This window comes from Hemiscyllium ocellatum, chromosome 11 (assembly GCF_020745735.1).
Source record: "Hemiscyllium ocellatum isolate sHemOce1 chromosome 11, sHemOce1.pat.X.cur, whole genome shotgun sequence".
In the NCBI taxonomy this organism is placed as follows: Eukaryota; Metazoa; Chordata; class Chondrichthyes; order Orectolobiformes; family Hemiscylliidae; genus Hemiscyllium; species Hemiscyllium ocellatum.
The window spans coordinates 45,263,688-45,278,164 of NC_083411.1; the positions used below are offsets into that span (position 1 = coordinate 45,263,688).

At 43.6% G+C, this 14,477-nt stretch overlaps 1 protein-coding gene across 1 annotated transcript in view; it reads right to left on the reverse strand.

Moving 5' to 3' along the window:
• The window catches only part of dock11 (dedicator of cytokinesis 11), a 305,664-nt gene that overhangs the window by 209,666 nt on the left and 81,521 nt on the right, over positions 1-14,477 (reverse strand). The window contains exons 7-9 of the mRNA XM_060832572.1: positions 5,620-5,754; positions 3,584-3,767; positions 422-501 (exon numbers count right to left, since the gene is read on the reverse strand). Coding sequence (XP_060688555.1) covers positions 422-501; positions 3,584-3,767; positions 5,620-5,754 — 399 coding nt within the window. The remainder of the gene's footprint in view (positions 1-421; positions 502-3,583; positions 3,768-5,619; positions 5,755-14,477) is intronic.

Consider the following 14,477-nt stretch of genomic DNA (forward strand, 5'->3'; position numbering starts at 1 on the left):
CAAAGGCATCATTTCAGAATAAGAGGGTTACACATTTAAGAGAAATGAAGATTTTTCTTTCTCTCAAGGGGCAGTCAATCTGTAGAATTCTTTACCACAGAAAGGTGTAAAGGCTGCGACAGTAAGTATATCCAAGGCTGAGACAGACTATTATTTAATCAGTAAGGGAATTAAGGGTTAGGGGTTAAGGTGGGAAAATAGAGGTGATGATTATCAGATCAGTAGAGGAAACACCACAGGCCAAATGGCCTACTTCTGTCCTTATGGTCTTGTGGATTTTGAACTACTGTCAATTTGATCAACATCAGTCATAAAATCTTATTTTTAATGTGTCATGCCTCAGGAGTTTTCAACTCCACTGAGACACCGAATTACAGTTTCTCCCGCATTCAGAAAAAAAATGAATTCAAATTGAGAATACCTTCATAAGCTCGGGATGCATACTTTTCTCTAAACTCTCCATCATGCTTTCAGACTTCCCATGGCCAAAGGACTCCTCATCTGGAAATCAAACACACGTGTTCAGAAAACCCACATTCCAGGACATTTCAGCATTAAGCAAGAACAGGCTAACTATTTGTAAAGCACCCAGGCCTCTGGATGGTTCCGCGAACCTGACAGCCCTTAAATACGGGGACAATGAGGTAGGTGAATGTGCACGGCAAGATTCCACAAACACCAATACAAAAATGATTGGTTCTGGTGGTACAGGTTGAGGTATAAAATTTGATCAGGATATGCTCTTCTTCAAAAAATGCAAGTGGGAGTCTTTAAAGCACACAGGTCCATAGTTTAACATTTCAGCCAAATGAAAACAGATGGAATCTTTTGCCTAACCACTCCTCCCCAACTGCACACTCTCTCCCTGACCTGTAGTTTCCCCAACTCTGCCCCTCCCAAAGCTGTAACCTTCCCAATTACCCCCTGAACAGTAACCTCCCCAAATCCACCCCCAGCTGTGACCTCCCCAGTCTCATTGTTGTTAAATAGGGCTGGAGGTCTCTGACTGGCTGACACCCTTTGAAGGGTCCTCAATCCCAGGACAGGGCTCAGTGCTGGTTGTTTAAAAGCCCCTGTGGATGATGATGTGGCTAGTGTTCCCGAAAAGAGATGACATGGAGATCCTGCCCATTCTCGGCCAGCAGCTGGGTCTCTCAACATCTCTGACAAAAGTTGCAAAATTCACAAACTTTATCACAAAAGCTCACAGCTCATGGAAAGGCCTTTTGAGCCATCAAGTCTGTGCTAGCTACTTGAAAGACCAGCCATGTGTTGGTGACTTCTACTCAGTGACATCTTAACTATAATCCTGTCCTCATCCTCAACTCCCTTAGAACATGTTTATAAGACAGCTTCTACCACCTTATTCAAACCAGGCCTTACTATTCTAGCCAACTCAAGAACTTTTGCAGACTTAAAATTCAATGACCAATGCAAAAATATGGGGTGGTGATGCTAGTAGTGGGAGTATTAATCTGGAGACCCAGGTAACGTTCTGGGGACCCAGGTTCGAATCCCATCATAGATGATTGAATTCACCCAGTCCATAAAACTGTCAAAAAGAAGCCACTTGGCCCAGTTTCTGGGCAGAATAAGGTTGTAGCATTTTGAACCCAATCAGAGATGAGCATGAGAAGCAACAACCCTTTTGCGTTTGCTTTCTCTCTCTCCCTCCAGCAATGTGTAAGAGCTGAAAACCCACTGGAATCATCTTTAGCACTCATGGACGGTTCTTGAAGAGGACTTTGGAATCCACCTTACTGCCTCCAGCAGAGGGAATTCAGCTAGCTACAACAATTCCACAAGACAGCGCATTGCTAATTGCGCTGGCATACAGAATAACTTTGGATAAAGAATACCATTTGGGACAGTCCATGACCGATGTATTTCTCCGGAATATAAATGTCACTTATTCAAAAGTATTTTAAGATGATAGACCAGTTTTTGTTTTCCTTTTGCTTCTCCTCCCATTTTGTGTATGTTTTAAGAAGGATAGGCTGATGGAGATAGTGAAGTTGCATGGAGTCCAGGGTGTACTAGCTAGATGGATAGAGAACTGGCTGGGCAGCAGGAGACAGACAGTAGTAGTGGAAGGAAGTTTCTCAAAATGGAGGACTGTAACCAGTGGTGTTCCACAGAGATCAGTGTTGGAACCATTGTTGTTTTTGATCTGGAGGAAGGTATAGGTGGTCTGATTAGCAAGTTTGCAGATGACACTAAAATTGGTGGAGTAGCAGATAGTGAAAGGGACTGTCAGAGAATGCAGCAGAATGTAGATAGATTGGAGAGTTGGGTGGAAAATGACAGATGGAGTTCAGTCCGGGCATATACGAGGTGATGTGTTTTGGCAGATCCAATTCAAGAGTAAACTATATGGTAAATGGAAAAGTCCTGGGGTAAATTGATGTACAGAGAGATGCGGGTGTTCAAGTCCATTGTACCCTGAAGTGGCAACACAGGTCGATACAGTGGCCAAGAAGGCACACGGCATGCTTTCCTTCATCAGACGAGGTACTGAGTACAAGAGTTGGCAGGTCATGTTACTGTTGTATAGGACTTTGGTTTGACCACATTTGGAATACTGTGTACAGTTCTGGTCACCATGTTACTAAAAGGATGTGAATGCTTTGGAGAGGGTGCAGAGGAGGTTCACCAGGATGTTGCATGGTACGGAGGGCGCTAGCTATAAAGAGGAGTTGAGTAGATTAGGATTATTTTCATTAGAAAGACAGAGGTTGAGGAGGGACCTGATTGAGGTCTACAAAATCATAAGAGGTATAGACAGAGTCAAGAATGCAGTGCTGAAAAAGAACAGCGGGTCAGGCAGCATCCAAAGAGCAGGAGAATCGACATTTCAGGCATAAGCCCTTTATCAGGAATGCTTTTCCAGCACCACACTCTCAATTCTGATTTCCAACATCTGCAGTCCTCACTTTCTACTAGATATAGACAGGGTGGATAGCAAAAGGCTTTTTCCCAGAGTAGGAGACGAGGTCACGAGTTCAAGGTGAGAGGGGAAAAGTTTAAGGGAGATATCTGTAGAAAGTTCTATACGCAGAGGGTGGTGGCTGCCTGAAATGCATTGCCAGTGGAGGTGGTAGAGGTGGGCATGATAGTGTCATTTGAGATGTATCTAGACAGATACATGAATGGGCAGGGAGTGGAGGGATACAGATCCTTAGAAAATAGCCGACAGGTTTAGATGGAGGATCTGGATTGGAGCAGGCTTGGAGGGCCAAAGGGCCTGTTCCTGTAATTTTCTTTGGTCTTTTTTAGCTCCATAAATGTGCATACTCCAATAATAGTCAATAATCTTTCCAACTTCCTTTGTGCAAGTTTTATTTGTCATAAACTTCGCTAAGAAAACCTTTCTGATTTGCTCTTGTTGGTGAACCGCACATAGTTGGAGACCGACAAAACTGTCCATATTAATATCTTGGCTCAATTCAAACTTTATGGTAACTAATGCAGGATTAGGACAAGGACAGGAATTGTGTCTGCTTCTAACATTGGTGAAAGCAGCTCCCTCAGTGCTTGCTTCTTCACTCAGGTCCATTGAATAAATACTACAAGGTTTAATTACCCAGTCCTGCTTCAGAGGGTTCACCATTCCGTCTCTCAGACAGCACGCTGTCAACGTTACTCTGAATGATCTTTCGCAGCGTCGTGATCCATTCTTCCATCTCCTGCTCGCTCTCAGCCGCTAGGTGACAGCTGCATTTCTCCTGCATTCGGAGTTCAAAGCCATAACGGCGCATCTTTGAACACTGGGAACAGAAACACCAAATTTTATATTGTCCCACCAGGTTCTGTCACAGATTGATTAAAGAAATAACAAGCAAAAAGTGGGGTTGGAACAGACTGCGGTCAGACTAATAAAAGCCTTAGTCTAAGCTATTCCCCAAGTTTTCTGGTGCTTGTGATATAGACTCCACATTGGCTAGCTGTCCAATATATCACCTGTTCAAAGGAATGTGTTCTTAAGCCAAGGTATTATGACCTTAGTTTGGGTAGACACAACTTGACTAGCACAGGGGTGTTTCAATTAAGTAAGTAATTTATTTGCAAGGGAAACTTATTTTTCAAAAGGAGGGGTCCATTTCTGAAACAGCAAAGTTATTTTTAACCAATACAAAACCTTTATTTGTCTATATGTAGAGCAGTGTGCACAATCCTGGCCTCCATATTATAAACAGGACAGACCAGAACTGTATAGGTTTCAGAAGAGATTTCCAAGGAGGTGCTGAGAATGGAGAACAAATTATAATCAGGATGACTCTTCTGTCTAGGAAAAGCAAGTCGTCCAAAACTATGGGTCATCAATACAAGATAGTCACTAAGCAATTGGGAAACCGGGGTAACCTTTTTTAGGCAGGGGAATGAGATTGATTGGGAATGGGGAACTTGCTATCAAAACAGAGTGGTTGAGGTGAGTAGCAAAGATGTCTTCAAGGTCAAACTAGGTAAGTACTGAGGGACAAAGGATTAGAGGGACAAATTTATGAACTGGGAAGAAGATGAGTGGAGTCATGCATTTAGCAGAAATTCTGACGGAGATGAATAGTACCAGAAGGTCAGTGTTGTGAGATTCTAAGTAAAACACAGCAAACGCCAAATTGGTCCAGGATTAACTTCAGTGTCCTCTTCCATTTCATTCAGAGAAATAAGTTAATATTATGTTGATGGAAAATGGTTTGAGAAGTTTCACACTCTCCCAATGACCAACAAATTCTTTAGTTCTCAAACCAACTTGTTAGCTTATTCTAAGGCTGTCATGTGTTGTCCAAAGCATCAGTTTGTAGCACAGCATTCGGTTCCCAGTCCTGCACCCGAGGAGGTGTTTATATTGGCCTCAGATGGGGGTACAAGACAAAAGCACCAGAATGACAACTGGGACTTCAAGATTAAATTATGAATACAGTTTGCATAAATATAACTTGTATTCATCACTTGAGATTAAAAGATTAAGTTTGACATTTCCTCGGGGTTTTACAGTGCTTGCTGTGCAATGATCTAAATGGATTTCCACGTGTGGGTGAATCATCAAGGTCTGCAGTCCCTTATGGATCAGAAGCAACTATTAGATATCATATATAGATCCCCTACAGTGTGGAAACAGGCCATTTGGCCCAATAAGTCCACACCTACTCTCCGAAGAGCACCCCACCCAGACTCATTCCCCTACCCTATTACTTGACATTTACCCCTGACTAATACACCGAACCTACATATCCTTGAACATTAAGGGCAATTTAGCACGGCCAATTCATAAACCTACACATCTTTGAGATTGTGGGAGGAAACCGGTGCACCTGGAGGAAACCCAGGCAGACATGGGAAAATGTGCAAAGCCTATAGAGAGGGTCACCTGAGGCTGAATTTGAAACCGCTGTGAGGCAGCAATACTAACCACTGAGCCACCATGCCACCCATAATTATGCAATATCAATCCTAGAACCTAGTACTGGACGATGGCAATAGAAAATAACAAAGGGAATCTCAAATGTCACACATTCTTGCTATCTGGGCTCTTAAACCACCTGATGTAGGTGAGGACCCTGAATTATTTCATTGTTACATGGATTCAGAAACTAACTCGCACACACAAGCATGTTGTACCTGCACAACATCGATGCAAGAGTCCAAGAAAATGGATCCTTTAGACTCCTTACAGACCTTCTCGTCTTTACAAAAATAAAGGATGTATGAGCCATCTGAAAGTTGAGTCAGGTAACAGAATCTCCTCTTGAACACCTGGAAAAGGAAACATTAGCTAAATGTCAAATTCTATCAGAACGTTCACACCCTGGCCACTCACAAAAACTCGTGCTGACAAATTTAACAGGGCTGCCAAATAAAATGTGTATGTCGTATCAACTAAAACTCTCTGTGTGGACTGGCTCAGCACTAGTACTCCTGTGAAAGACAATAGATAAAAGATGCAGGAGTAGGCCATTCAGCCCCTCGAGCCTGCACCGCCATTCAATATGATCATGGCTGCTCATTCCTAATTAGTATCCTCTTCCTGCCTTATCTCTATAACAGATACCAAAGATACCAGATCCCAGGATATAGATCGCCATGACTGTGGGACAACAGTTACAGTTAAATTGAAGAGAAATATGAAGACGCATGGATCTAAATCTTTGAACTTTGTGGCCTCATAACCTCAGCCTCTGGAAGTGAGAAAAGACTAATTAGGTTCATGTCACTTTCTGATGGCATCATGTGAGTGCTCTTGAGTTGCAAAGACAACAAACATTTAGATCAAAGTTGAAGTCAGTCAATCACCTTCCTCCTGTTCTCTTTGCGTCACACTTCCCCCCACCACCCCCACTCCTACTGCCTCTGCGGATTGTAACATTAATGTTGCAGATAGGATTTACAAGCTGAGATCCCCAGACTCTACAGGAGGCTGGAATTGATGGTGGGAGTCTAGGACTGGTTGCTGAGTTTCCTGTTTATCTTTCTTTTCTTGTATTTGGTGATTTACCAGCATATTATTTAATTTACTGTAACTAACTTGGGAAAATAAAGAACATTCTCTATTGTGAGAGCACATTCCCTGGAGGACAGTGCTCTTCCTGAGGAGAGTTCAGAGGTAGGTCTTTCAAAGGTACATCCAACATTTCAGATAGAGTAGGGGAACAGGGCAGACTCTTCTTCTGAGAATTGATTAAATTACTTACAGTGTGGAAACAGGCCCTTCGGCCCAACAAGTCCACACCGACCTGCTGAAGCGCAACCCACCCATGTCCCTAGATTTACCCCTTTGCCTAACACTACGGGCAACTTAACATGGCTAATTCACTTAACCTGCACATTTCTGGACTGTGGGAGGAAACCAGAGCACCCAGAGGAAGCCCACGCAGACACGGGGAGAATGTACAAACTCCAAACAGTCAGTCAGTCGCCTGAGCCGGGAATTGAACCCAGGTCTCTGCCGCTGTGAGGCAGCAGTGCAAACCACTGTGCCACGGTGCCACCCATGACACAGACATGATAGAGGTTAAAAACATATGACTGCAGATGCTGGAAACCAGATTCTGGATCAGTGGTGCTGGAAGAGCACAGCAGTTTAGGCAGCATTCAACGAGCAGCGAAATCGACGTTTCGGGCAAAAGCCCTTCATCAGGAATCAGAGACATGATAGGCTAACTGGCCACCTTCTGTTCTCTAATGAAACAACAAATTCAAATTGCACCTCAGAGCAACCCAGATAAAACTGGCCAAGGAAGAATTTACATTCATGTGCCAAATGTCAATTTTCTTGGCTACGTTACAATAGCTAAGTAATTACCTGACTGTACTGACAATCTAGTTAAATCGGCAAGAAAGAAAAAGTCCAGGAGCAGTGAAAGTGACCAGGAAGATGTTGAATTTTCATTAAAAGCCTGACTGAAGTATTAATGACCTTCACAATAGGAAAGCTCCCACTACCATGTTTACTCAGTCTGCTTTATCTGTGTTGTGGATGAGCCGTGTTGGACTGGGATGGATAAAGTCAGACGTCACTCAACATCAGGTGACTGAGGCCAACAGGTTTATTTGAAATCACAAATTTCAGAGTGCTGCTCCTTCACCTGACAAAGCAGTAGTGCTCCAAAAGCTTGTATTTCAAATAAACCTGTTAGATTATAACCTGGTGCCATGGGACCTTGACATTATAGGACTTGTGAGTGATCTGTCACTCCTGTTCCACATTCATGTGGCCTCTGGACTTGCCAGCATTGACCAATCCCCAACAGAGATAGCAGGAAAATCAGTGAGAATGCTCTGAAAACTTTGCAAGGAGTGCTTGAAATAAACCTACAATCATAGAAACATTTCAAGAATTTAATCTTTTAGCTTCAGCGTTATCATCGTCTCCTCAGTTCGTTTCATGACTTTTATCATTTCCCAACCTAACTTAAACTTTCACCATGTGCATACCTGTCTGTGCACACACAGATATGGACGTCTTTCTGCATGAGTGAGTGACTGGGTGAGTGAGTGGGTGAGTGACTGGGTGGGTGAATGAGTGGGTGAGTTGCTTTGTACATTTGTTTGTGTGTGTGGGGGGGTGTTGTGTGGGAGTGTCTTTCTGACTGCATGTGCCTGTTTTTCCCTGTGGGTGGGTGTACTTTTGTCCCTTTTGACAGCTGTATATTTTCTACATCACAGTGTAATGCAGAGTCATCGCTGAATTCTAAATATGAAAGAGTTTAACTTCCAAGAGTTTCAAATTACTGTATTCATACTTATCACAAATCAGCGTGTAACAGCTTCTGTTGTGCGTGAGTACTGGACTTTGTATCTATACTGAGCAGTAACTAATTAAGCATCATGGCTGTAGATCAGACTCTCAAACAATTAGGGAGCAACTGAAGCTATTCACCAGGTTAATCCCTTTCCTGCATTGCTAGGCCCTGCTATTCACCAGTCAGTGTCCTCCTCGCTCCTGGATTCACGATCCCTTCTCAGAGGCTGCATCTTCACTTATTCATCCTTACTCTCTGCCTTCTTTTATCCTCCCTTAGCTATCACTGACCGCCTTCTTCAAGTTAAATAATTGGCAACACTGCCCACACCAAACAGTCAGTCAGTCGCCTGAGCCGGGAATTGAACCCAGGTCTCTGCCGCTGTGAGGCAGCAGTGCAAACCACTGTGCCACGGTGCCACCCATGACACAGACATGATAGAGGTAAAAACATATGACTGCAGATGCTGGAAACCAGATTCTGGATCAGTGGTGCTGGAAGAGCACAGCAGTTCAGGCAGCATCCAACGAGCAGCGAAATCGACGTTTCGGGCAAAAGCCCTTCATCAGGAATCAGAGACATGATAGGGGATGGTAACAATGTGAGTTTCATGAAAGGAGAGGGAAGAGTTTTATGTTTTAGGGGTTAATATTGTGAAAAATCTTAGTCTGCCTGCCAAGCAATTTAGCATTTTGAATAAAGTAATTTCCTTTGGGGGAGGGTTGGGGTGGGGGTGATGGGGGGAGGTGGAGAGAGATGAGTCGGACTTGCCAGACAGATCTGCCTTGAACTGCTTGGCTGAGCTCGGAAAGAGCGCAGCACTGACATGACAGTGAAGCCCCAAGTTGATTGGTTGGAGTCAGAGATTTACAGCTCAGAAATACACCCTCGGTTTCAAATCATCCTGGGAACCTTAGATTCCCTACAGTGTGGAAACAGGCCTTTCAGCCCAAGTCCACAGCGACCGTCCGAAAAGCAACCCATCCAGACCCATTCCCCATTCCTCTACTAATGCATCTAACCTACACATCCCAGAACACAATGAGCAATTTAGCATGGCCAATTCACCTAACCTGCACATCTTTGGACTGTGGGAGGAAACCAGAGCACCCGGAGGAAACCACACAGACATGGGGAGAATGTGCAAACTCCACACAGGCAGTTGCCTGAGGCTGGAATTGAACCCGGGTCCCTGGACCTGTGAGGCAGCAGTGCTAACCACTGAACCATCCATGCCAACCAGATATCCTGTATTAATTTAGTCTCATTTGCCAGTATTTGGTCCATATCCCTCTAAACCTTTCCTATTCATATACGCATCCAGGTGACTTTTAAATGCTGTAATTGTACCAGCCTCCACCACTTTCTCTGGCAGCTCATTCTACACATGCACCACCCTCTGTGTGAAAACATTGCCATTTAGGTCTCTTTTAAATCTTTCCCTTCTCTTCTTAAACCTATACCCTCCAGTGTTGGACTCCTCTACTCTGGGGAAAAGACCTTGTCTGTTTATGCTATTCATGCTCCTCATGACGTTATAAACCTCTATAACATTATCCCTCAGCCTCCAATGCTCCAGGGAAAACAGCCTCTCCCTACAGCTCAAGCCCTCCAACCCTGACAACATCCTTGTAAATCTTTTCTGAACCTTTTCAAGTTTAACAACATCCTTCCTGCAGAGGGAAACCAGGATTGAATGCAGTATTCCTCACATTTTTCTAAATTAACTCCATCTGTCATTCCTCCACACATCTGATCAAGGTTCCATTGTGTTCTGAGGTAACCTTCTCCACTATACCATCAATTTTTGTGTCATCTGCAAAATTATTAACCATACTTCCCATATTCACACCCAAATCATTTATATAAATGACAAATTGAACCCAGCCCCAATCTTTGCAGCCCAGCACAGGCCACAGGCCTCAACTCAAAAATGCAAAGTCTCCATCACCATTCTCTGTCTCCTACCTTCGAAGCAATTTTGTATCCAAATGGCTCACTCTCCCTGTATTCAGTGTGAGCTAACTTTACTTAACAAGTCTACCATGCAGTACCTTGTCGAGTGCCTGACTGAAGTCGGTATAGACAACATCATCAATCTTCTTCGTCACTTCTTCAAAAAAAAACTTAAGCAAGTTAGTGAGACACGATTTTCCATGCACAAATCCATGTTGACTCACTCTAATCAATCCTTGTCTTTTCAAATGCATGTAAATCCTGTCCCTCAGAATCCCCTCCAATCAACTTACCGAAGACCAGTGTCAGGTTCACTGGTCTATAGTGCCATGGATTTACCTTAATGATTAATGGCACCACATTAGTCCACCTCCAGCCTGCTAGCACCTCATGCATGGCTACCAATGATATAAATATCTCAGCAAAGGGCCCAGAATCACTCCCCTAGCTCATGAGTTTTGAGAAGATTTATAGCCCAGGTTGAGATTCTGGATGTAGATACACTTGCTGAGGTGGAGGGTTCATTTTTCAGATGTTTCATCACTAAACAAGGTAACATCATCAGTGAGCCTCAGGATGGAGCAATGATGGTATGGCCCACTTTCTATTTGTGTGTTTAGGTTTCCCAATGTGGGTGATGTCATTTCCTGTGGTGACATCATTTCCTGTTCTTTTTCTCACAGGGTGGTAACTGGGATCCAAGTCAATGTGTTTGTTGATTGAGTTCCAGTTGGAATGCCATGCTTCTCGGAACTCTCGTGTGTGTCTCTGTTTGGCTTGTCCTAGGATGGATGTGTTGGCCCAGTCAAAGTGGTGTCCTTCCTTATGTGTATATAAGGATACTAGTGAGAGTGGGTCATGTCCTTTTGTGGCTAATTGATGTTCATGTATGCTGGTGGCTAGTTTTCTGCCCGTTTGTCCAATATAGTGTTAAGTTACAGGTCTTACATGATATTTTGTACATGATATTAGTTTTGCTTGTTGTCTGTATAGGGTCTTTCGTTTTAGCTGCCGTTTTACTGTGTTGGTGGGTTTGTGGACTACCATGATGCCAAGTGGTCTGAGTAGTCTGGCTGTCATTTCTGAGACGTCTTTGATGTAGGGGAGGGTGGCTAGAGTTTCTGGATGTGTTTTGTCTGCTTGTTTGGGTTTGTTGCTGAGAAATTAGCAGACTATGTTCATTGGGTGCCTGTTCTTTTTGAATACACTGTATTGGTGATTTTCCTCTGCTCTTTGACTTGGATCCCATTTATCACCCCCTGAGAAAAAGAACAGGAAATGACACCACCAGAAATAGCATCACCAACCCAAGGAAACCTAAAAAGTGGGACATACCACCAGTGTTTCATCCAGAGGCTCACTGATGATGTTACCTAGTATGGTGATGAAATGTCTGAATACGAACCTTCCAGCTCAGCGAACAAAACTAGATCCACTTCCCTAACTTCCCACAAATTTCTGGAGAACACCTGAACAGTTCCCAGTGATTTATCCACCTTTATGAGTTTTAAATGTTGCGCACCTCCTCCTCTGTAATATGGACACTTCTCAAAATATTTCTGATGAAGAGCTCATTTTCGAAATGTCGACTCTCCTGCTCCTCAGGTGCTGCCTGACTGAGTGTGCTCTTCCAGAACCACACCTTTTGATTCTGATCTCCATTATCTGCAGTCCTCACTTCTCCCATTTTTCAAGATATCACCGTTTATTTCCCCAATTTCAGTAGCTTCCAAACCCTTCTCCACAGTAAATGCTGAAATATTCATATAGCATCTCACCCATCTCCTGTGGCTCCATACACAAGTGATCTTGTTGATCTTTAAGGTGCCCTATTCTCTCTCTCATTACTCTTTTGCCCTGTTTTTGGACTGTCCTTAACCCTGTTTGCCAAATCTATCTCATGTCCCCATTTTACGCTCTTGAGTTTACTCCTTCTGCCCTTGCATTCTTCCAGGGATTCACTCGAACCCTGCTGTCTATACCTGACATATGTTTCTATCTTTTTCTTGACCAGAACCTCAATTTCTCTAGTCATCCAGCATTGCCAACACCTACCAGCCCTTCCTTTCACCCCAACAGGAATATACTGTATCTGAGCTTTCATTATCTCATTTCTGAAGGCTTCCCATTTTCCAGATGTCCCTTTACCTTCGAACATTTGCCCCCAATCAGCTTTTGAAAGTTCTTGCCTAATACCATACAAATTGGCCTTCCTACAAATTAGAACTTTAACTTTTAGATCTGGTCTATTATTTTCCATAACTACTTGAAAACTAATAGATTTATGACTGCTGGCCCCAAAGTGCTCCCCCTCAGTCACCTGCCCTGCCTTATTTCCCAACCAACCGTCAAGGTTTGCACCTTCTCTAGTCAGTACATCCATTTACTGAATCAGAAAAGTTTCTTGTACACACTTAACAAATTCCTCTCCATCTAAACTTTTAACACTATGGCAGTCCCAGACTATGTTTGCAAAGTTAAAATCCCCTACCGTAACCACCATATTATTCTCAATTTCCTGCTCACCATTGGGGGGTTTACAGTGCTACCCCAATAAGGTGATCATCCCTTTCTTATTTCTCAGTTAGATTAGATTAGATTGAATTACTTACAGTGTGGAAACAAGCCCTTCAGCCCAACAAGTCCACACAGACCCGCCGAAGCGCAACCCACCCAGACCCATTCTCCTACATTTACCCCTTCACCTAACACTACAGGCAATTTAGCATGGCCAATTCACCTAACCTGCACATTTTTGGATTGTGGGAGGAAACCGGAGTACCCGGAGGAAACCCATGCAGTCACGGGGAGAATGTGCAAACTCCACACAGAGTTCCACCCAAATAATTTCCCTGGACACACACCTTGGAATATCATCCATAAGTAGAGCCATAATGTAAAACCCCAACCAAAAACACCACTCCATGTCCTCTCTTGCCTCCCTTTCTATCCTTCCTATAGCATATATACCCTGGAACATTAAATTGCCAGTCCTGCCCTTCCCTGAGCCACATATCTGTAAAAGCTATGATATCTCAGTCCCACATTCCCATCCATGTCCTGAGTTCATCTGCCTTACCTGTCAGCCCTCATGCATTGAAATAAATTGTTGGACAGTTGCATTTAGAGACTGTAGTAATCTCAAAAATTTAAACTTCAAAACTAGAACAGGGGGAGAAAGAACATATAGACACAGGAGAGAGAACTAACTTATCAGTATGGACACAAAAAAGCTACCTTCTACTAATTTGCAGTTTAGAACTTATACTACACGAAACAGAAGTTAAATTACTCTTAATCAAAATATAAACTAAGTTATGGCAAGGGAGCTCAGTCCAATGTGTTGCATGTATGTGGTAAGTCTTCAGAGTATGGATGACGACATCTACAGGAAGTGCCTGGGGTTTAGTCAGTTTGAGCACCAAGTTTCGGAGTTTCAGCAGTGGGTCACGAGGTTATGTGGATGGCACATTTTTAGCTGTGGTCACCTCACTGATTAGGGAAATGCAGTCAGCGAGGAGAATGGGGAATGGCCACCAGTAACAGGGAGGCCAGCAGGATGGTCATGAGGAAAACATCTGATTGGAGTCCTTGGGAGTGTTGCTGAACAAAGAGACCTTGGAGTGCAGGTTTATAGCACCTTGAAAGTGGAGTTGCAGGTGGATAGGATAGTGAAGGTGGCATTTGGTATGCTTTCCTTTATTGGTCAGAGTACTGAGTACAGGAGTTGGGAGATCATGTTGCAGCTGTACAGGACATTGGTAAGGCCACTGTTGGAATATTGCATGCAATTCTGTCTCCTTCCTATCGGAAAGATGTTGTGAAACTTGAAAGGGTTCAGAAAAGATTTACAAAGATCTTGCCAGGGTTGGAGGAATTGAGCTATCGGGAGAGGCTTAACAGGCTGGAACTGTTTTCCCTGGCTCGTTGGAGACCGAGGGGTGATCTTATAGAGGTTTACAAAACTATGTGGTGCACGGATAGGGTAAATAGGCAAAGTCTTTTCCCTAGGGTCGGACAGTTCAGAACTAGAGGGTTTAGATTGAGAGGGGAAAGATATAAAAGAGACCTGGGGGGAACTTTTTCACACAGTGAGTGGTACGTGTATGGAATGAGCTGCCAGAGGAAGTGGTGGAGGCTGGTACAATTGCAACATTTAAGAGGCATCTGGATGGGTAAATGAATAGGAAGCGTTTGGAGGGATATGGGCTGGGTGCTGGCAGGTGGGACTAGATTGGGTTGGGATATCTGGTCAGCATGGACGGGTTGGACTGAAGGGTC